The 24,765-nt window shown below is 39.0% G+C and overlaps 1 protein-coding gene across 9 annotated transcripts in view; it reads right to left on the reverse strand.

The window, feature by feature from the left end:
• CCDC122 (coiled-coil domain containing 122) overlaps positions 1-24,760 on the reverse strand; it is a 30,729-nt gene extending 5,969 nt beyond the window's left edge. The window contains exons 1-8 of one of the 9 annotated variants that reach the window (XM_036228935.1): positions 24,401-24,760; positions 23,225-23,329; positions 20,782-20,839; positions 18,899-18,986; positions 12,079-12,168; positions 11,438-11,553; positions 3,808-4,206; positions 2,943-3,059 (exon numbers count right to left, since the gene is read on the reverse strand). In XM_036228935.1, coding sequence (XP_036084828.1) covers positions 2,943-3,059; positions 3,808-4,206; positions 11,438-11,553; positions 12,079-12,124 — 678 coding nt within the window. In that variant the 5' untranslated portion in view covers positions 12,125-12,168; positions 18,899-18,986; positions 20,782-20,839; positions 23,225-23,329; positions 24,401-24,760. Of the gene's footprint in view, positions 1-2,942; positions 3,060-3,807; positions 4,207-4,719; positions 5,045-11,437; positions 11,554-12,078; positions 12,247-18,898; positions 18,987-20,781; positions 20,869-20,990 lie in introns of those variants that run through there. The other 8 variants (XM_016143879.2, XM_016143877.2, XM_036228936.1 and 5 more) reach the window with 8 other exon arrangements.
• Between the last annotated feature and the right edge of the window lie 5 nt (positions 24,761-24,765).

Below are 24,765 nucleotides of genomic sequence, written 5' to 3' on the forward strand. Positions count from 1 at the left end.
CCGGAGTCTGCATCTATACTGGGTAGTAGAAAACCCACATTGTTGTGACAGTGGAGCCCACTTGGGAAGCCTGGACTTCCGCCCCCACCTGCTGGTGATGAGGCATCCTTCTCCTTCGCACTGAGAGAATGTCAGAGGAGACCTAGTAGAGAGACAGGATTTTCAACACCACTAGGTAGTAACAAGCCCACATCTACATGGCATCACTCGAGGCCACATAGGGGAACTGACAAGGTGCCCCTGCCCCTCCCAGCCAGAGGGTTATCATCAGAGGCCTAGTGGACAGCCAGAATTTCTGCCCTGGCCAGCAGTAACAAGAAGTTCTTCGGCCCTCATGAGTATCAATGGAGACTGAGTAGGAAATCTGAATATCCACCACCACCCAGAAATAACTATAATCCAGAATCTTAAAAATATACCCACCATGTCCAGATTTCAAAGAAAATCACTCATCAGACCAAGAAAGAGGTTCAACAGCAGAATGTGGGAAAGAGAAATGAATCAGTGAATGAAAGTTAGAATACTAGAAATCACTCAAGCTAAACAGAGAGAAAAATAGACTGAAAAAAGAAATGAATAGAGCCACAGGGACCTGCGAGACTAAAACAAAAAAAAAGATCTATCGTTTGCAACATCAGTGTCCTGACAGTGGAGAAGTAAGAGAATAGAGTTGAAAAAGTATTAAAATAAGAGCCAAAAGTTTCCCAAATTTGCCAAAAGACAAAAACTACAGAATCAAGAATCTGAGAGTATTCCAAATAGAATAAATCTAAAGATTCATGCTGAAACACATCACTGCAAAACTTGTGAAAAGTAAAGACAGAGTGAATCATGAAAGCAGCAGGAAACAAACACCTTATCTATAGGGAGAAAAACAATTTTAATATCAGAGGGTGTCTCGTTAGAAATCCTGGAGGCCAGAAAGAAGGGGCGCTGCATTTTTCATCTGTAGAAAGCACTGTCAACTTAGAATTCTATATGCAGCAAAAACATCCTTCAGGAACGGAGAGAAAATGAAGATTTTCAGATTAAATTAACTAAAAGATTTTGTCACCAGCAGACCTATCCTAAAAGAATGAATTCAGAAGCTTTCTAAAGAGAAAGGAAATGACAAAAGAAATCTTAGGACAGCATGAAGGAAGAGAAAAATAAGGTAGAGCAAAATTACGGGTAACTGCAATAGAAAAATAGAGAGGTCTTAGCTAAAGGGTATGGAGTTTCTCTTTGAGGTGGTTAAACATATGTAAAATTGACTGTGGTGATGGTTACAAATTATCTGTGAATGTATCAAAAATCATTATGCGCTTTAATACATGAATTGTATGGTATGTAAATTATATCTAAAAAGATCTCTTTTTAAAAATCAAAATAGTGGTAGCCTGAGGAAAGGGGCACATGAGAACTTCTCGGTCATGATGGAGAAGTTTGATATCTTGGTCTAGGGGATGATAATGTGGGTGTACGTATAGATTAGTCAGAATTAATCAAGCTAAACCCCTACAATCTGTTCACTTACTCTTATGACAATTATATCTCAATAAAGTATATTAGCATAAAATTATTAGAAAATCTCAAATTCCTTTCCAAAATACTTTTACCAATTTATACTCATATTAATATTATATTAGAGCTCAGGTGCTCCACATCTTACCAATTGTAATATTGACAACCTGACAGGATAAATATGGGACCTCATGGTCGATCCCTTATTGTTAATAAAATTAGTTATGTTTTCCATTTTTTTTTGGATATTCATATTTCAAAAAAAAAAAAGAATTTTCATACCATTTACCCAATGTTCTGCTGGCTTGTTTGACATTTTCTAATCTTTTAGTCATAAATGTGTTTCAAATACCTTCTCTTAAAATGAATCTTCTCTGTTGTTTTGGTGCATTTCAATACTTGAAAAATGTAATGATATATCCAAATATTTAATTATGCAGTTTGTATGTGTTTCTTTTAAAAGGAATAATTCTACTCAAATGGTTAAGTTTGTTCCCTATATTGTCTTCAGTACTCCTAGAAATGTGTTATGACAATCTTATTTCATTTTCTTTATTTTATTTATAAGGCTAATATATTTTGTTTGTACCAATCTCTTGATTATTTTTATTTCATTAATCATTTTTTCTATTTCCATGCCATTTATATACTGTCTTACTACTTATAGTTTAATAATAAATCTTGATGTATAGAAGAGCAAAAAAGAAACAAACCCGTTTATTTCTATTACTAGTAAAATATAAGAATATCACGGTGCTTCTTAAAGAAAGGGTTTTCATCTTCAAGTTCATCAGATGCTTTTTTATTGTGTTAAATTAGTCACACGCAAGTTAAAGACATGAATCTTTTTATTCTCCAAATTAATGTCTTAAGGGTGGAAATTATTTATCTTCCCTTAACAACATATTCTCTTCCATTTTCATTCCCATTCGACTAGATAATAATGACTACAGAAGTCTATCAGTGGTGCCCCAAATTTAGTCTCGCTTTCAGTTTTGCATATCAGTGTTTTTTAACCGGATTCCATAATTGCAAATACGAAGTTACAAGGCTGTAGAACACCAATGAATTCATTGTCTTTTACTTTACTTTGAGAAGTCTCTAGTGTCTATCTAAGAATGGTCATCTTTTTATGACCCAAAAGCCTCTGCTTTCTAGCCATTAATTGGGTACCAGGTTGTTGGTGGAATGAGACCTGGAAGAATTCCAGGCCAGACTTAAAGAGGAGTGAGTGCTTACTTTGTCTAAACACATTTGTATTTGAATGTCTTTGAACAGGGGCGTTATCTCTAGTTATCTATTAATGATTTGTACTTATCTAATGCTTTTTGTAGTTTTTGTTCTCTAGTTGTTTGGAAGTAAACTGTGGAAACTATGAATATAGCATAAGTTTAAGAAACGATCGCATAAAAAGTGAAATCCAGATAATTAAGACTTACCTCGATTTCTTTTCTTAATTTTTCATGTGTCTTTTTTTCTTCCTCAAGAAAACAAGTTTTTTCAATGATAGATTCTTTTATAGTTATAATTTTATTCTTTAGCATTGTAATATCATCCTGCATGTTTATAAAATTTAAAACATACAAGTCAAACAATTAATTATCAGGAGAAATCCTAGATTTTCAGTGTTTCTATAACTTTAAAAAACTAGCCATCATATTTAATTTTGATGAATAGGATTTGAATATTACTTCTATGGTACAAATAATAAAAAAACAATTATCCAAACAAACAAACAAAGAAACCTTAGACTTGAAAATGTAGAACTGAAATTCAAATGAAAATAAAACATAAAGGATAGTGGTAGTTTAAGTGGCAATTCCCCAACAACAGTGTAAAGAATACTTTTTAATTCTCTAGCAAAATGATATTTTAAGTTTGTATCTCTCACTGTCTTCAGAGAATAGTAAAAGAAATAGAAAGATGCTTAATTCATATTCTTTACCTAACAGCATTAAGCATACTAAATTGACATAGATTAGCTTAGAAGGTAAAGTTTCAACATTTTTGAGTCACACTTTCTGTAACAAATGGATTAATTGTTCACTGTGACTTTGTGTGACTATGTATTTTTCTTAATCCACAGAAGATATGGGGATGTTTTCTTTATGCATTTGCACATTTAGCATAGTTGTTACATAACTCATGTACTTATCCCAGATTTTTTAAGTTGTGATAATAGTTTCTGAATCTATTTAGAGCAGCAGTGGGTATTTTATTAAGTTAATGATAAATTTATTACTTATAAAAGTGTACTTGCAAAAAAAAAAAGAAGAAAAAGTTTGAATAAGTCCTGTATCAAACCTGTACTTGCTTCATCCGGTTTCCTTCTGGATTTTGGAGATCCTGCCGAAGTTCCTCTTTCATTGTCTTCAGTTTTTTAACAAGATCTCGTTTTTCATGGAGCTCAATCATAAATGACTGTTTGCATTCTTCCTCCCCCAAACTATCTTTATGCGCTTTTATTTTTGCATAGTATTCATTATATCTTATCATGTGTTCCTCGAAATCTTCTTGGGCTGTTTCTATGTCAAATTTAAGCTTTACATTTTCTGTATGTAAGGATTTGACTTGTGTTTCCAGGTTTTCACACCGAAGTTTGCCATTCTCTATGGTAGCATCTTGCTGATGAATTTGCCTTTCTGTTTCTTTAGTTTCTTCAGAGACAGATGCTATCTGTTTTTCCAGTTCATGAAGTTCATTCTGTAAAATATTTCAACACTATTATTATTAATTCGACATGATATTCAACATGAGAGGAAAGTTATTTTTTGACCCATAGTGCATGTAGGCAAATCACAACATAAAAAATATATATTTATCAGATATAGAAAAATTGATGTACAATAGAAGGAAACATACAATAACATAAGAAGATTATGTCATAATCTCAATAGGAGCTCAGAGTTATATATTTCTTATTTTTTATTGTTCGTGTAATTATAAATATTAAAATTTTGTCATTTATCTTAACATTTTATGTGTAAAAGATACTTTACAATCATATTAATAATATATTTACGGGCATAGGAAGTGCACACTGAAGAAAGGCAGTATGATATACATGATCAAGATTTGAGTTAAAAAAAAATCAAGACAGGTTTTATGCCCTTAGTTCTATTTACTAGTTGGTATGACCACAGAAAACTTAATTACCCTATCCAATCTCAGTTTCCTCATTTGTAAAATGAGTATAAATAAAGATGTCTACCTTACCTCTTGGGCATTTGGCAGTTCTACCAAGTACCCCGTTTTTAAAACTTCGTTTTCACACCACCACTCTTTCCTAGTTCTCCCAAGATGTCTCTGAGCATTCCTTCTCAATCACAATGGTTCCTTCAAATGCAGGTCTTCCTCAGGGTGCAGTCACCATGACTTCCTACCCTTGTTCTATACATACTCCTTGGGCAATGTTATCCACACATACATCTTGAGCTATATATGTGCTGACGAGTCACAGAATATAAAGCGGCTGTTGAGCCGCACACCCAGCTGCTGCTGGCCGTATCAAACTGATCATGCCCGAAACAGACTATTCCTCCCCCCATCCCACCCTGTTCTTCCTTGTATCAATTATGTACTGTCAGAACCACAAAACCTTAGTGACATACAAAAATAAGTGCTTATTGCTCACATGACTGAGAGCAGCTGAAGTTGGCTAGATGCTGACCTTGGTTAAATTTGCTCAAATGTCTGGGGTTTGGCTGGCTGTAAGCTGGCTGTAAGCTGATTTAGTTGGGCCAACTAGGCCAGCTGGGGTGTCTTGGCTTTGCTTCAAATGCACCTCATCCTCCAGTGGGCCAGGCCAGATGTGTCCTTCTTGTAATGATAGCAGATACAGAAGAATGGAAGCCCAATTATTGAAGAGCTTTTCAAGCTTCTGTTTGAATAACATCTACTAACATCATAGCTGGTCACATGATGAAACTCACAGTCAGGGGGTAGATCTATGCCCACCTACTGTGGGAGGTCATTGTAATGATACATGTCTGGATATACACAAGGATGAAGAATTGGGACTGAAATTCAAATTACTACGTCCCAATTTTCACAAAATTAACTGATGGCACTACTTTGGAGGCACCCTTATTTCCTCCATGCTCTGTATCGTCTGTACGTATCTAACTGCCACCAAGACAGCTCTGCAGGCCATCCTCCGACTTTTTTTTCTGCCTAGTATGACCATTCTCCTTGACAAACTTATGATTTTGGGAAGGACGCACTATGCTAAACAAGCAGACCCAGTCTATCCTTTTCCTGGCAGAGACAAAAGAGGGAAGTACGCTGAAAAACACAACTGCTGATGAATCTCAGTATTTATCCCCAGTTCTGATATTTCAAGTGCCCATTCGATGTTTCTATTCATATCTCAACTACACATGTTTAGAAAAGCACAGTTCCTTTACACACTCACCATGTTCCTCCCCCAGTCTTTCTGAGCTCCACAAGCTGTACTTCTTGCCATCTGAGTATTCGAAAACTTAGAAGTCATTCTTCATTCTTCCCTTTACCTTACCTCCAACAACAAACTACCAGCAAATCTTGATGGTCGGGCCTCCAAAATAAAATCCCAAAGTCACTTCCGACCAATTTTTATAGCATTCTAGTTTCTAATTGGTCTCCCTGTTTTGATTCTTCTCCCTGTACTTCAACTAAGCTCCATGTATTGGGCAGAAGAATCCTTTAAAAATATAAATCACATCATGTCACTTCCCTGCTCGTTTCTCCAGTGGCTTCTCACTGTATGGATAAAATTCACGTTTCTAACGTGGCTTACACAAGGCCACAGGTGCTCCAGTCCCTATCCACCGTTCCATCTCTCTCCTACACCATTGTCTCCCACTTCCGGCCTCCTGTTTATTAAACATGCCTAGTTCTCTCCCACCTAAGGGCATCTGTAATTGCTCTACTTTAGAATTCTCAGCCCCTAGTTACTATCTGTTATTGTCTTTGTCATTCACTGCTCAGCTTTATAATTAATCCTCTGAACTGTCTTCCTTGGATCAAAATATAAATTAACTACCCACTCTCCTCCCCCAGTAAGTCTCAACACTTTATCCAATTGTATTTCTTTTTTTAACACATCGATCAAGGGGATTACCTTGCTTCCTTTATTTCCTCATTGTACCTTCGCTTCCTTTATTTCCTCATTGCTCGCCTCCTCTGAGGAGAAGGTAAGCACCATGAGTGCAGTCCCCTTGTCTGTCTTCTTTACCACCATCTTCTCAGGGCTTAAAACAGTGCCTGGCACAAAGTGGTGCTCAAAAAACATTAAATGAGTGACTAATGATGCACATGGAATGCGATACATGCCCTGCCAACTAGACTAGGCTGCCGACCCTCCTGAAGATATGGGAAGAGATGACATTTGTAGTGATTCGGTTGTCTTAAGAGACTGTTAACTTTCCTTCCTGGTTTGAGTCGATTCCTCCTCCAGTCTTAAACTCTTTCACCGGAATTATAGTCCGTTGCTGCTGCTGCCCCCTTGCTCCTCCTCCCCCCTCCCTTCCTTTCCTCCTGTCAGCTCCTTCTTTCTTCCTCCTCCTTTTTCCTCTTCTTCCTTTGCCTGCTTCTCCTTTTTGTTGGTCTATAGATTCGAGGCATACTTGATGTAAATAAACCGTACATATTTAAACTTTTCAGTCTGATACACGTGTATGCTCATGAGACCATTGCAATTAGCATAATAAGCATATCCATTTCCCGCAGAAGCTTCCTCCTGCTGCTTTTTAATTCGCCCTTCTCTCCTCATCTGTTTCCAGGCAACAATTCGTCTGCTTCCTGTCATTTTCAGGAATTTTACATAAATAGAATTATACAAACTGTACTTTTTAAGTCTCCTTTCACGCAGCATATTTGACATTCATCCACATTGTTGCATATGTAGCAAGAGCTCTTCCTTTTTGTTGCTAAGTACTATTCCTTGTGTGGATATACCATCCTTGGTTTATCCATTCATCTGATGGGCATTTGGGCTGTTTCCAGTTTTCTAATGGGCATACACTTATTCTTCTTGGATAAACAAGTATCTGAATAATTGAACAGCTGGGTTAAATGGTAGCTGTATTTTAACCTTTTAAAAATCTGTAAACTGTTTCCCAAGTGGTTACACCGTTTCACATTCCATGTAGCAGGGTCTGCGAGTTCCAGTTCTTTCGTGTCTGCACCAGTGCTTGGCATGGTCCGTCTTTTCAAATTTAGCCACTCTAGTGGCTACTGGACTTATCTTATTATCATTTCACAATTTGCATTTCCTTAAGGATTAACGATACTGAATACATTTTCACATGTTTGTCTTTTTAATATCTTCTTTCATAAAATGACTGTTCAAATCTTTTTTCCACTTTTAAATTGTTTGCCTTTTTGGATTACAAAAGTTCTTTATGTGGTGTAAATACAAGTACACTGTCAGAAATATTTTCGAATATTTTCTATGACAACCCAAATGCCCGGCAGGCCCCAGCAAGTATACCTAAGTTTCATAACAGTGTCTTTTAAACAGAAATTCTAAAAAATATATTTAATGAAGTCCAATTTAAAAAAGTGTTTTTTAAAAATATCTTTGCCAAACCCCACAAAATCACTAGACTTTTCTCTTATGTTTTCTTCTAGACACTTTGTAGCTTTAATTCTTACATTTAGGCCCATAATCCGTTTTGAGTGAATTTTTGCGTGTGATACGAAGTGAAAGCTGAGGTTTACTTTTTATACATGTGGCTGTCCTCCACCATGTGTTGAAAGACTACCCTTTCTCTAATGAATAGTCTTGGCACCTTGTCTTAGCTCGAACTGCTATCACAAAGCACCATAGACTGGGTGGCTTAAACAACAGATATTCATTTCTCACAGGTCTAGGGGCTGGAAAGTCCAAGATCAAGGGGCAGTGGATTGAGTTCCTAGTGAGAGCCCTGTTCCTGTCTTACAGACAGCTGCCTTCTCGCAACGTCCTCGTACGGCAGAGAGAGGGAAAGGGAGGGGGAGGGGAAAAGAGCGCATGCCTGCTCTTGGGTCTCCTCCTCTTCTTATAATCCCATCACACAGGTCCCACACTCATAACCTCATCTAGACCTAATTACTCCTAAAGACCCCACCTCCCTAGGGGACACGAACATTCGGTCCATACCAGCATCTCTTTGAAATCCACTGACATGTGGGGGGCTATTTCGGGACACTCTGTTCTGTTCCACGAATGTGTATGCTGTGACACACTGTCCTGATTACCGTACTCTATGATAAATCTTAAAATCAGGTAATGTAATAACTTCCACCACTGTTCTTCTTCTTCAAAATTGTTTTGGTTTCTCTAGGTCCTTTGGATGTCCATATGACTTTGAGAATCGGCCTATCAATGTCTTCAAAAATAATGCCTGCTGAGATTTTGAGCAGTACTGCTCTAAACTACAGGTAAAATGGAAAGAACTGACATGTCGACAACGGTGAATCTTCTGATTTATTTAAATGGTATATCTCTGTATCTATTTTAGCCTTTAATTTCTCTCAGAAATGTTGTGCAGTTTATGAATTATCTTGGTCTGCTTGGGCTGCCATAACAAAATGCCACAGACTTAGTGGCTTAAACAACAGAAATTTACTTCTCATGGTTCTGGAGGTTGCAAAGGGCCTGGGCCTGGCCCAGTGCTAGTGAGAACCCTTCCTGGCCTGCAGAGGGCCACCTTCGTGCTGGTTCCCACATGGCAGAGAGTGGAGGGAGAGTGAGCCCTCCAGTCCCTTCTTACAAGGGAGCGAATCCTATCAGGAGGCCCCTACCCTCATGACCTCATCTGACCCTAATTACCTCCCAAAGGCCCCACCTCCAAATACTGCTACAGCAAGGGGGAGGCGGGGAGGCATAAACATTCAGTACATAACAAACCTTTCGTCAAATTTACCCCTAAGTATTTCATAATTTTGATGCTACTGTAAATGATATTCCTTTTTAAATTTTAATTTCTGATTGTTTCTTTCAATATATAGAAACATAATTGATTTTTATAATTACTTTTATAGCTTATAATCTTCCTAAACTCACTTATTATTCCTAATAGCTTTAAAAAAAAAATAGATTCCTAAGATTTTTTAAAAGATAATCATGTCATCTGTGAATAAAACCAGTTTCACTTCTTCCTTTCCGATCTGGATGCTTTCTGTTTATTTTCTTGCATGACTGCAGTGGCTTGAACTACTAGCACCACAGAATGAATACGAGCTGGAAGAGCACATGCCTTTGCCATATACTGATCTCAGGAGTAAAACATTCCCTCTCTCACCATTAGGTATAAAGTTAGCTGTAGGATTTAGGTAGATGCCCTTTTTTAGAGTGAGTAACTTCTATTCCTAATTTCCTGAGAGGTTTTAGCATGAATGGATGTTAGATTATGACAACTGTCTTTCATACCACTAGAATTCCCTCCTAAACATAAATTTAATAATTTGCTCCCTTCCTTAAAGCCCATCAAAACCTTCTCATCACCTTTAAAATAAAGTCCAAGTTTCATACCACTGTACACAGCTCTCACTTCTCAAAACATACTCTGCTATACACCGCAAACTACTTAAGAGTTCTGTGAATGTACCAATGTGATTCCAGGCTCCCGTGAATTTTCTCAGGTTCTTTTTGTCTAGCATGTTGTCCTCCTCACCCCTTAAGCCTTACACCTGTCCCAGGTACCCGGTCATTCAGGTGTACTCGAACTGTCCCTTAAAAGTCGACTGAAACATCGCTTTCTTGGTGATCGCTCCTCCTTGGGTGCTGACCTTGTGTGATCACTCCTCCTTGGGTGCTGACCTTGTGTTCGTGCCTTTACTGCTGACACTACTGCCCTGCGTGTAATTATTTACTTACTTCACTGTCCCCTCCTTCCTAGATGGTGAGAAACTTAAGAATGAGCAAAATGCCTCCATATAAGTGAAATAACATCTGTGAAAGCCTATGAAGACTGAGAAGTGTTAGGGAAAATTTCTTTGGAAAAATCTACGACAGTACTATTTTTGCCTTCTATTCTATTGTATACATGTAATCTTTCTAACAGTGACTAATGCTATGCAAATATTTATAAGAAATCCATATTACCATGATAGTATAATTATTATCATCATATCTCTGCTGATGCATTAATACCTAAAGCCAATATTAATATCCCATCCTAGCACAGATACCTTACATAATATTTATTAGTATTCACTTCATCATAATGAAAATCTTATAGGCAGGTTCTATTGCTATCTCTGTTTTACAAATGGGAAAACAGAAGCACAGAGAAATTAAACCAAAGAGCTGAAAGTACCAAATCTTGTCTTTCAAATTAGGCAGTTCAGCTCTAAATGCCCTACTTTTCATTTCCACGATATATTTAATAATAAAAAAGCTTTACGGAGCACATAGTAAAGATACTGTTTCCATTCTGTTTCTTTAGCTATACTAAAGTATAGTTATATCTAATTATGCTGTCTACAAAAACCAAGTACGGCTTCCAGATTCTCTGTAATGGAATTATAAATATATTATGAAGTATAAAGAAGAGAGAAGTGTTCCTTATTTACTTTAAATATTCATTGGCAACTCAACTCACAAGTGATAATTTTCAAAACACTGGCTTATAAACTTAACCTTCTTTCCATTCAGCATTTTAAGAAAAACTATCAAATAAAAGTTAATTTAAAATAATTCTGTCATACACTGGGTTGTATGCTTATACTATGGTTACAATAACATTTTGAATCTTTGTATATTGAGTGTATAAAATATTCTGCAAACTGGAATACTCATAGATTTCACTTAAGGATAATAGAATAATTAAGAAAGAGGTAAATATAAAAAATATGATTTTAAAATTGCCTCCCAAAATTAAGTGTCCTTAATAACTTCCCTGTTACTAATTTAATATAGTTTTGAGGAAAATCTAGACTCATTTAGAAGACAGTAAAAACAGGTTACCTGCAAACGAAACAGAATCTTTTTCTGTCTTTCTATTTCTGATGTCTGCGATTGTTGTTGCTTTGCAACTTGCTCTACAGCATCCGTTAATGAAGATGTGTCTTGTTTAGCCAGAGCTAGACAAAAGAACAACGTACGTTAAAAAATTTAAATGCAAACATTCTAAAAAAGTTATGTTTCTTTACTCAAAGTCATAAAAAATGTGATGTTTCTTCATAAATAAACTAAATTCAGAGTTGGTAATCTTCCCTTGCTGACTATAAAGAAAACCAAAATAAAAGGCCATAATAACAGATGATTCAAAATCGCCTACTGCAATGTTATACCTGTTTCCTTTATGGAACAGTATAAATATTTTGATTGTCCCAGCTGTTTTTACCCAGACCACTTGCGCACATACTATAATTATATTGCCACTATAACAACTATATAGCAATTATAGTTGATGAATTTTCATTATAGGCCTGCATTTTCAGGTTGTTATGCCTTTTCTAAACACTGAATAAGTTTCTTCCTGGAGAAATTTAACAGCTTCCCTATATTCCAATTTGTTATAAAATTTAACACAGTTATCCTATCACACGTACTTTTTTGTCGCTGCCTACCTTTTAATTATTTATTTCCTACCACTGCTTTATTACCTTCTCCAAGAATTCTCTGACACTCCCTTTCTTTGTTGCCTGGCATTCTTCCGTGTCTCTTTTCTCCTTTTTGGTTCACCTTCTTTACTCCTGCAGAATAATCAATGTTGATAATCTTTCACTTTTCGTTGTTTTGTTTTTTCTTTCTTTTCATATATCCTGCTGATCCTGCAAATAAATTAGTGGCCAAATACAGGGATGGCAATGACATTTCATCCTTAGTTCCAAGAATTAAAATACAATGGTTAAGAATGGTTTGGGGAGGAAGGCAGAACTATATTTGAATCTTGGTTCTCCATCTTTTCAGCTGTTTATAATCTTGAGCAATTTTCCTAACTTCTTTGATCATCAGTGTCTTCCTCTGTAAAACCTCACAGAGCTGCTGTAATAATTAAAGTAATATCTGTAACATGCTGGGCACAGTACCTAACATACATAAATACATATATACATACATACATAATGACTAATTCATTAACATGGATTAATAGCTGGTATTTTCAATACTGCGATGAAATGAATTCTAAAACAACGGCCAGAATCAAGGAGAAACAGTGCCAAGTTAGATCAGCAATTTCTGTATAGGGTGTAGAAAATAAGGCGCTCCTGTCCAGTTCTATTCTGGGCAGGGTAAGCCCTAAGCTGGTTTAAAATTGCATTTCAATCTCTTCTGTATGTTGGAGTAACTGATAAGATGAAGGGGTAGATATTTTTCTCCTTTGGAAGATGGAAAGAGTTCCTTCCTCTACCAACACAGCAAATGACAGCTGAGTCCTCAGGGTCAGACATTACCAGTTTTCAGGAAAAGGGCATCTGAATCTGTCTGTCCACTCCTACACCAAGGAGCTCATTCAAATTTGCATGATTAATAAAAGAAATGTAATGTTGTTAAATATTTCTGGAATTGTCATCTCCCATTTAACATTTGAACATGGATTTTTTCCTATTTCGATGACATCCTTTTTTAAAAAATCTTAGTGATGATTTTTATAGAACCTGTGAATCTTTCCAATCATAAAAAGTCATGATAAACTTTGCAAGCCAAAAGAAGTGAAATATTACCATAACAGGAAGGCATGTGTAAGGAAGCTTCTACAAGGAAATGTGCAAAACCACTAAATATCTTTCCTAAAGATTGGTTAAATACAAAGCGCTTGTATAATAATTACATGCATTTTCAAAAACAAAAATTTAACGGATTGAAACCTGATATATAAGCAAAAAGAAAGAACAACAAAGTTATATTGCTTCCTGAAGCGGGAGACTGAAATCTTTCCAGAAATATCTTATCGAGCTAAATCCGGAGAGCTTTACTCGACAGAGGGTCAGAATCGCCCGTTTTATGATTCTTTCCTGCTTCTTCTTGCTCTTTCCTTCCCCCGACCTCACATCAAACTTGCCTTTTGCGATGCCTTCCCCAATACCGACTGGGCCATTCACTCTGTTCACGCTAGTTATCTACGTCCTTTGTGCTTCACATACAGACTAATAAATCCACATCTGACTTTCCAGCTCTGTTGCATGGGTTTCATGATCACAGACTTTCTCCCTAGTTCTGCCTACCTATCTTGAAAACGCATGCCCTCTGAATTTGTATTTTCAGTTAGTTCTCTCAGTTGATTACAATGATAAACAATTACACAGTGCTTACTTTGTACCTGACCGTTCTAAGTGCTTTAGATAAAAAATAACAACAAAAGCAAACATTTATGTGATGATTATTCCGTACCATGCGCAAGAACATTACAAATATTAACTCATTTAATCCTATGAGGGTTAAATGAGTTAATATTTGAAGGTTAATATTTGAGCACAAAGAGATTAAGAAATTCACCCCAAATCAGACAGCTATTAGCGTCAGAGATTTTATCGGAATTCGGGCAGTGTGGCTCCAAGGTTCGCCCTCTTAACCAGTGTGTAGACAACACACTGAGCGAAGAGCCATGCCCTCATATTCCACTCCAGAAGCCAACCACTTCTGTATTTCTGTGCTGCTAAAAGGCCACTTCCATCCACCCTTTCCCTCCCATTCCCACTACCTGCCACATTTCTTCTTAGGAAAGCCATGCCAGTGAAGCTCACTGATGGACCTCGTGGCGCTGCAGACCTCTGGCAGCCTCGATGCCCCGGTCTGCGCGACTGCATGACTCGGTGAGTTCCTCAAGGTCCTGTTAAGTTACTTGCAGGTCAAGGTCCCTTTCTAGTGAGTCCCCTGCTTCTCTCTCCCTCAGGTCATAGTGTCATTTCCACACCTGCCTAAGACGCTGTGGGCACTGCTCCCACAGCCCTGTTAATCTTGGTCTGCAGGAGCAGCCTGACCCCCAGGTCATTCCTCATCATGGAGACTCATTCTCAGTAAGCTTCAAAAGTCCCCTAATGTGATATGTCACCCACTTCCCAATTTTTTTATCCTTCAGTTGTGACCCATGGATCCCCCATCTTCCTTCAACAAAACTGTCTCTATCTTCAACCTCTTCAGTGAACTTTCTTTTCATTGTTTTTTCAGTTAGAAATGAAATCCTCCGAAGAAAATGCATTCTCCTCCGCAAGCCACGATCTGGAGGTAAGACATTTTTCCTGTTCTCTGTTCCCATTGGGAAACTTTTATCCTCTCCTCTTCCTAAAACGACTTAGTTTTCTGTGACATTCGCACCATCAGAATAGATAAGCTCTACCCTTCCCTGCTGGACTCTACTCCTCACTCCTAGATTATAGCATCTGACTTACGGTGTTTCTATTATGACTCGTCTTACGTTTTGGGGGGATTTCAACATCCACACAGATGGCATATCTTAACCTCTGGTATCTTCACCTCTCAGTTCTTTGACGTCTTATCTCAGCCACCCACACGTTCTAACCACACCCCGTCCACAATCTCAGAGTCAAACTCGTATTTTTCATTCTTGGCTCCTAGTATTGTGACTCCAAGAGCGGTCCGACCACACTGACTCGTCTCCATTCTCGTGATCCCTCAGTCCGTCCCGTGTTCACTTCGCTCCTCACCTGGCTCAGAATCCTTTGCACTCGTCCTCACTCCTCTCCTCACTCTCTCCCTGTCCTGCTCCCCTGGAACAGTCCCGACCGGCTGCTCTGCGTACGCTCCAGCAGCTGGCTGAATATGCGTAAAGGAAATTATCCACCGGTGCCGTGGTCGCATTTTACATTCAAGACTGTCTCAGAGGCCCTTGGTGCTACGCCCCTCGGATTCACCAGGTTTCATAGGTAATTATTTTATCCCGTCTTCTCTGTCTTGAAACCTCCCACATCTCTTTCCCCCTTCTCTTTTAGTCGATAATCCAGCTTCTTAATTAACTGAGATGGGAGAGAAAAAATCAGCGAGTATGGTAAATCTCCCCACCTCCCAGTCTTCCTGCACCTGCAGCTAGAACTAGTCTATACTTTTCTTGCAATGAATAGTGCCCTTGCTGCTACCTAAGGTCAATCCTCCTCTTTGGTAGTCCTTTCTCTTCTTAAGAATATTACTCCTTCAATTGTTTCTTCAACAGAATTTCCTTCTAACTTAGTCAAACATATTATTCTATTCTAAACAGCCCACAGGAAATCAACAGCAATAACTACCCTTGCTTGACCCTATAATCCTCTTTGGCTATTGCTTTGTTCTTTATAGTCAAGATCTTTGCTATCTACTTCCTTTCCTATCATTCTTCTTGAACCCACTGTAATTAATCATTCACCACTCTGCCTTAAAAGTTCTATGTTGTACATCTGAAATATAACACTGTATGACAACTATATTAAAAGTAAAATTTTAAAAAGAGAGGCAAAGTTATGCTCCAATAATAAGTAACCTCGAAATCTCAGTGGTTTAAAACAATGAAGGTTTAATTTTTACGTTATATGTCACTATTAGGCTGGCAGGGGGCTTCTTCCCATCTAAGGGAACTCGGGTTCCATTGTGATGTGAGCGTCTATCAACACGGAAGAGGGAAGGAGACATGGCAAGTCATGCTCTCACTTAAAGTTTTCCGCTCAGTAATGGCATATATAACCTCTACTTACATTCCCTTGGTCAAAGCCAGTGTGAGCACAACCCAAGTTTAGATAATAAGTGACTTCCATTATATACCCAAAGAGTGGAGTCAGAACACCAGTGAACAGCCCTGAAAACCACAACCTCGTTGCTGTTCTTTTTCTACACAGAGCCACGTGCCTATCTCTGGCAGCCTGCCTCAAAATACCAGCACGCCGTACCTGAGGCTTCACAGCCTACGGCAAGTGCATTTGGTAGAGACTGCAGACAGATGTGCTGTGTGTTCTGTTCCCAATGCGGCTTTCCTAGTATCTGTTCTGAGTTCTTCAGGAATAGAACACAGACCTGTAATAATCCTTGTTTGCAGGAAAGTACCTGCAAACTGAGCTGAGTGTGTGGGTTTTGTCTCCTAGTACATTAACTCTGCAAAGGGCAGGAACCCTGGCAGGTGGCAGAGAAGGCAAATATGACTATGTCCAGAATACTCACTCTTAGCCAATGTGCTGTATTGTTAAAAAAGAGATTTTTATTCTTCTGAGCACTGTAACTCCACTAATACAACAAAAAGTGACACTCCTAATTTTCATTCTTTCAATAAGAATCATTTCAAGGCCAGCTTTACAGAGCCCAACCGTAGTACTGTAAATGTTCAAGTAGCAATAAAATGCATTTATAGGAAAAAATAACACAAATATTTAAATTCACTTTTATTTTACATGGTCAACTACTGTATAATTCATTGTCTATAACCCACTTCTCTAGAATAATGTCACATAATATTCTAAGTAAACAATACTTTCAAGGAATCGTGAAGATGGTAATTTAGAAAGCCACGAATATATGTCAGCCTCACCTGGGAAGTACCTGCTTTACATTTTCACTTTGTCTTCCAAGATAAATAACAAAGCATTTCATTATGCTCACTCGTGTGGTACTGGCTAAAACCAGCTAAACATGAGGAGCGATTAGAGCTGATGAGCAAATGGAGTGAGTGTCGAGTCTATGCCGGCCGAGCTCTCGAGCTGGCCCCCCTCGCCTACATTGCTGCCCCTCTTCCCAGCTCTTTTTATCGGATTTGGCTTCTTTTTTTCACTCTTCATTCCCTGTTTCATCTCTCGTCTGTCACTACAAACTCCTCAGGCTGTTCCCCAACTTCCCTTCGTGACTATAATTTGCTCCTGCCCTGAAGATTACCTGCTGCGGAGTGTACCGGGTACATATTATGCATGATGCGAATGGGCCTGAGAGTACGTAACTGCCACAGGTCGGCTGGCTAACATTCCTCAGAGGTTTCACTTCTCCTTCTCATCGGCCAGAACCAAACACAAACTTCTCAGAAATTATTTCTTGCCCAAAGCGGAGTTCCATAGCAATAGAAAGAAACAACACTATCCACTAATGTCATTCGGTCTTATGCTTTCATTTTTAATGGTAATATTTATGTTTTGTAGACTAATTCTCTTTGCACAACTGCCAGCTAAAAATGTGATCCGAATCCTAAATTTATAGAGCACAAAAATAGTAGATTCCTCATGATTTTAAGAGCTCCTCTCACCCCTAGTAAAAAAAAAAAAAAAAAAAGTTCTTATCAAAGTATCTATGACCCCGATGTTCCCATGTTCAATGGACAAGTTTGGTCCTCATCTTTCTTGAACTATCCACATAATTCGTGGTTTCCTTTACCGGCTCCTCCCTATTTTTCTCATGTATGTTAAGAGTGTCCTAGTGCTCCACCCTCAGGCCTCTTCCCCATACTCACTCCGCTGGTGATGTCATCTAGTCCCATTACTCTAAAATCCACTTACAGGCTGATGACTCCCCAGTTTATGTCTCTAACCTGAATATCCCTCTTGAGCTCCAAACTGATACCAAATTGCCTACCTGACATCCCCACTTGGACGTCTTATAGGCATTTCAACTTAATGTTCCAAACTGAACTCCTGATTTCTCTGTTCACCACGGGTGTTCAACACCACCACCAAACCTGCTTCTTCGCTGTCTTCTCCATCTTGGTAAATCATTAGTTCATTTTTCTTGTTCAGGCCCCAAACCCTGGAGACATTAGCAGAGAGGTCTCCAAAAGGGTGAGGAGCCCGGGAAAACTGAACCAGACTTCCTTAAGCATAAATGAGAGCTCGTTGTTGATGCTTCATAGCTCTTCGGACATCTTCCCCAGGTATGTGGCCCAGGACTGCTGCCCCAATTGTTTTACCCGAAGGACAAGCCGGAATCTTGACTCTTTTCTTTCTCTTACCAGCAGAATGCAATTCTTCAGGAAAAACTCATCGGTTCCACCTTCACATTATATTGGAATCCAGTCACTCCTTACACTTCCCAATACTATATGCATAGAGAAGCCTTTCCTGACAACCGTCTATAAAACACGACCTCCTCTCCTTCATCCTCCATTTCTTTACCCTGTCTCATTTTTTTTCTTAATGCATTTACCACTACTAACATCTTACACATTTGGTTCTTTTCTATCTTCTTTTACTACTGTAAGATCCATGAGGTCAGAGATCTAGGACTGTGCCTGGCGCATAACAGGCATCCGATCGTAGCTATCTCCACTCCAATTGAGTCCGTTCTGACAGAATAACACTCCTAAAACACTGTTCTGGTCACGTCCACATTGCAACCAGTCTTTCCACTCTCTCTCGAGAAGGCATTTTCTTTAAGAAGTCTTTCTTGCTCTTGCTGGGTAGATGTGATTTCTTCTTCTCTCTCTTTAGTACGACCGTTTCTATCTCTTTATAATATTGTGACTCACGACAGTATAGGTCCCTGAGTAAGACAGAGCTAATCTTGAATGTAGGATGTTCCACTTACCAGTTTATTAGGTGAATTCTTTCCAACATGGGCCTCGAGGTCTTTATCTGTAACAGCAGCGTTTGCCTTGTCAGGGTTACTGTGAGGACTAAATGGAATAGGACATACAAAGCATTTAGCAAATTCCTGCCACTCGACAAAGTTTTATTCTTATTATTGCCATTATTTTATACTGTATCTCTCCATTAGACTGTAAGCTCCAGAAAGACAAGTATGATGATTGACTTGTTTTTGTGTTTGCTAAAGTGTTTGATAAATAAATTTAAAAAATTTTTTAAAATTAGATTTACACAATAAAAAATAAACTAACTGGTACTTCTTGATCCCTAGTTCTAAAGCAATATAAATTGAAGAACTCTTGGGTGATAGTTATATAAACCAAATATTCATGAAAGGATATCTGCTTTAAAATTGGGACAGTTTAGGTTTTTTGTTTCCGGGATCTCTATTGTAGAATAGACAAAAATAAAAATGAAAATAAACTACTGCCATCTACTGATAATTCATTACAATTGTATAAATCAATGAAAACAAGGGTTTAGAGACTAGATAGCATCAATTACTCCTTCATTCGAACCACGTATTTGGTGTATATGCAAGGCATCACAGGGAATATCATGATGAATTAAGTGACTCTGGTTCCGAAATAAACAAATGAACAAATAGACCTACAATACCTACAGTATTTGGTCATAAATATTCAAACATTACATAGAAAACAAAATCATTTAAAAAACACTTTCGACTAAAAAAAGCAATTTTACAGAGAACAATGCAATGGAAATACCATAACAAACCATCATTCTTCTTTATTAATTATAGTCAATGTTTATTAAGTACCAAGTAACCTATTTAAGTGCTTTTGCATAGATTATCTCCCTCCGCCCCTCAGAGCAATCCTACAAATTAGATTTTACTTTTACATATATTTTGTAGATGAGGAAACTAAGATGTGGAAAAATTAGAAAATTTGCCAAAGGTCACATACCCAGTGAGTGGGAAGGGTGGAATGTGAAGTAATTAGGAACCAAGTTAACATTTACTAAGTACTTAGCATGTAATAAAGCACTGTGATAAGAATGATTTGTGCGTGATCTCATTTGAATACAAGAGGCAAGCCCCTGCATTTGATCTGTGCAAGGAGATTTTAACAAGGACGTGGCTCCAGCTTTTGGAAACTCATCACCTGGTACATCCCTCCAAGTTAATGAGCAAAACAAAGCAAGGCTGCCAAACTCCACCGGGGCTTTTGAGAGCTTTTGGCTTAGCAGAATTAAGAGGCAATTATATATGGGCACCCATGTCACATAAGCACCATGTTGGATGGAAAAAGCTGCTATGCCACAAGGTAGGTAGTTTAAGTAGTTAATTTTAGAATTTCATCCTTCCCCTTGAGAATATTTTATTAGAAAACAAGGAAAGAAAAATTATGTAGATAACTGTCACATGAGTGTGAAATCATTTTTGTTTTCTAAGTGGAGGAGGAGTTTAATATTAAAGCTGATTATTCAACTGGGCAAGCTAAAAAAAAAAAAAATTAACCTGAGAAAAGATGAGATAAAAGTTTTTTCCTGGAATCAAGGGAATTTAAAATTATGTTCTATATTTGTCATAAGCATAAAAGAATCAGATATAGGTGGTTCAATTCTAACAAATAAATTTTAAAAGCATAATGAAAAAAATTTAAAAAATTAAAAATTAAAAATAAATAAAAAGAAGCGTAATGGGAAAAATTGTGACATACTACACAGATGAGTAAGAATCAATAATACACACTTCAGATGAAAAAGACTCAGTCTTTTCAACCACATTTTCAAGAAGTTATAACATCATCAGAGTCATCCAAAAGGAATGAACCAAGTTATTAAAAATATATTGCATACCTGTTATATGTATAACGTCTTAGAATCTGATGAAAGTAGAAATTATTCTCTTCTCTGGCTAGACAATGAAGTTAAAGTTTCAGAATGCTGAAAACAGAAAGATTTGTTCTATTCCTTAACTTCCTAGCAAAGACAATATAGACAACATTCATACATTAAAAAGGTGGGGCTTCTTTGAATGTATAGACCATACTGGACTACCAAAATACCTTGTTTTGGGGTGCAGGCATACAGGGATTGGTGGGCAGCTTGAATCCCAAGCTTTACAAGATACCCTGGCAGCTGTTTGAAAAAGAAATGGCAAGCCTTTTGTGAAACCCAGTCATGACTACCAGCCTGTTTCATTCAAGACAGGCAAGCGTGACTTTTAAACCAAAGGAGCATGCAACGGACTGACGGGTGCCCCCTTCCCAAAAATGTCCATGCCCTACCCCCCCAGAACCTGTGTATATAATCTCATTTGGAAAGGGTCTTTGCAGGTGTCATTAAGTTAAAGATCTCGAGATGAGATCGGGCCCTAAATTCAATAACAGGTTAGAGACTGAAAAGCGGTGACCATATCATACATAAAAACTGAACTCCGACCCACATCCTGCAGCAATGACCCAGGAAACCGGCACCCGCCAACCTATTATCTACAGTAATCAGCCCAGGAAGCCCGCCTGCTATCTATAAGTCAGAGTTGTAGGAAGTCGGAACACTATCCCGACTAACAATTCAGGAAGCCAAACAATAATGCCTGTAAGAACTGGCATGATATTTATTAATAACTGACAACTTCTCTAACTTTTGTCCCTACTTCCAACCTGAGACCAATCAGAGAAAGACAAATATGCACCTTAACCAGTGACACAGGATGCCCTACTTCTAGCTGGCCCCACAGCTTCCTACAACTTCCCTGTGCCAAAAGCCTCCAATCAGGCCATATCTGAAAATTTCCCTTTTTTCCACCCCTCTGCCTGCTTTTGAGTCTCTGCCAAAACACAAGGGATGGTGGCTGCCGCCCTAGCTGCAGCAAGCTCTGAAGAGCCTTTGTTTCCACACAGGTGTCCTTACGTGACACAGAGGGAGATTTGAGACGCAGACTCAGGAAAGTGGAGCCCGTGAGGATGGAGCTTTACAGCCCCAAGCCAAGGAACACCGGGAGCCACCGGCAGCTAGAAGCAGCAAGAAACGCTTTGAAGGGAGCATGGTCCTGACGCTTTGATTTGAGACTTCTGCCTCCGTAACTATGACAGAATGCATTTTTGTTGTTTTAACATGTGGTAATTTGTCATGGCAAACTTAGGAAACTGACGAAGATTTTAACAAGAAAATTTGCATGTTATACGTCCTTTTCTGGAAGTACCCATAAACCTTAGTATAAATGGCTTAAAAACAATTTTTCAATTTTTGAAAATCCCATTGGTTTTCATGAAATTTACATGATGATATAAGAATATCTGGGGATTTCCCAACAGTTCCTCTTAATAGCAGGCATTACACACATAATCAAATAATTAAAATGTAGGCGCAACAGTGGACAATCTCTAAGTCTAATTACACTTAACCCCTTACAATTAACTCTTTTGTAAATCATGAACTACGAATTCCCACATCATGCTGAATGCTCGCGCTACATGCTCAATGGCTAGAAAGCTACTTTCTAGTGAGCCTGCCTCCTCCTTAATACCAGCTGACCTGTCCAATCTGCCTATGAGTTACTTGTTTGTTCCCAAACCTGTTTATGCCAGTTGTACTTGTTACTATGCTTTGGTGATTTAATTAAATGTTATGTAAACCAATTAAGTAGTACGGAAAATAAGTTTGCTTTCTTAAAACCTGTTTAATATTTTGGAAAGATCCAATAAATCCGAGTTGTTTGAATGTGTAAAGTAACTACGAAAGACTATAGAGAAATCTGTACTCAGCTTGACAAGTGCCTTAAGTTATATTCCTTGTAAATAAAATCTTGGAAACTCTTAGCTGATGGTTTAGAGGTACAGTTTATGCAAGACATACCATGCAGAACTCTCATGAGCAGGCCATGCACAAAGTAAGTCTTGGACTTCCTTAATACATTGGCAAGTGGGTATACAGTTGTTTAAGGTTAAAAACAAAATGTTTAAGGGATTTATATTTTTTCATGATTGTTTAATTTACTTTTCTTTTAAATAGCTTCATTCGGATATAATTTATATACCAGCAAGTTTTGGTGTATAGTGTACAAGTCAATGTTTAATCTATTTTTTTCAATTTATTGCATGGCTATGGGTCCAGATTGCACCTATGAGAGGGCTTCTTTCATGTGAATAAAATGCTAAATAGAAAGCAATATTTTATATATATATATATGGAGATGGGATTCAAGGAAGGTTACTTTGGGTTTGAAGGGTCTTGAACAAGTAACAGTTAATAATTACATCCAGAGAAGGGTGTTCTAAGTAGAAGGAATAGCACGCACCAAAGATGAAATCATGCGGCCCACCCAAGGAACAGCCTTGACTTCGAGTGCCTCAGGAATAGGGAGGGCAGCTGTTTTTCAACCCTAATTATGGATTTGAATCATCTGTAGAGATAAAAACAAAACAGTAAAGCAAAACATGCCCACACTTGACTCTGAGATTTTTGTTGCAAAGGAGTAGAGTACCTAGAATTTTTTTTTTTTTTTTTTTTAAGTTCTACTTGTAGTTTTGATGTGCAGCCAGGACTGAGAACCTGGAGTGGCTGTAACTGGAGATGAGGTAAGACGATGCAGGAGAGTGTCACCTGATGGGGAAAGGAAATGGTATGTAAATAAAATAGAGCGACAAACTCTCTCTTCCTTGACAGCTTCAGTATTGTGTATTTCCTTTTTAAATTTTTTACTGCCACTACTTGTAACATGAAAGAAAATGAATTCCCACCATTGTCTAAAAAACAGGGATAAATGTTTAAAAGCCCGCTTCCTAACTAAAAGATCTCTATGTTGCTTAAGGGAATATTTAACACAGAACAAGCTCAGGGCAGAGTGCCCGTCCCATCAGGTGTACCGTGTGCCACTCAGGGCTCTTAACAAATGTCCAGCGAAAATAGTGCGAATACGAATTGTGACAAAAACATCTGGCAGGGATGCTGAGCAGCAGGTTCCTATTTGGGGTTGGTGATCCGAGGCTCTGGTCAAACAGAATAGAGGCGCTTGCCCCTGCAGGTGCCGCCCTGAGCTCCCAGAGAGCCGAGTTTCTTTCTCCTTCAGGTAAAGGTCCTCCAGCATTCCCCTGAGCCACCGTAAAGGGGACCGCACTGCCATCATGACCAGCGCCACAGAGGACACCCTCTCTCCTGCTCTCCGACCTGTCCATATTCTCCCTTTACCATAGCATAGTGTCTGCTCAATTTTTTAAAATAAAAGAACGACCTATTCTTGGAGGGCTGATAAAAGATGCCACTTTACACCTCTGTCACGATCTCGACTCCTGGCAGTGTTTTTGGGGGGCACACGGGACCCCCGTATGTGCCGTGCAGTGCTGGTCCCGTCGGCAGAAAGGCGGGGGCAGAAAAACGGCAAAGGGAGGACGAGCTTGCGGAAACAAAACCATAAAAAACAAACGACCAAAAGAAGGGGAAAAAATACACCCCCGAGGAGGCCCATTACTTGAACCTTGGACGGACGAGCTGCCAAGTGCTGACGCAGCGAGGTCCCCGGGCCGGGGCAGCGACCGGGGCTCCAGCGGCTCTGGAAGGAAGGCGGCCTTGGGGACAGGGCCTCCCCGCGCAGAGGACTGCGAGCGTGCGGGGTGTCCCGGCCCCCCGCCCGCGGGCCCGCCGGGCCGGCCTGGCTCGGCTCCCCTCGGGGCTGCCCGCGCTCGGCCCTGCCCGCCGCCTGGACCGGCCGTCCGCGGCCTGCGGGGCGCGCGGGCCGCTGCTGGGCCGCGGAGGCGGGCGAGGCGCCTGAGGTGGCGCGGGCGTGGCCGCCGCCGCCGCCGGCGGAGACACGAGAACCGGGCTTTCGACCCCAGGGGACGC

This window comes from Rousettus aegyptiacus, unplaced genomic scaffold (assembly GCF_014176215.1).
Source record: "Rousettus aegyptiacus isolate mRouAeg1 unplaced genomic scaffold, mRouAeg1.p scaffold_m13_p_11, whole genome shotgun sequence".
Classification (NCBI taxonomy): domain Eukaryota; kingdom Metazoa; phylum Chordata; class Mammalia; order Chiroptera; family Pteropodidae; genus Rousettus; species Rousettus aegyptiacus.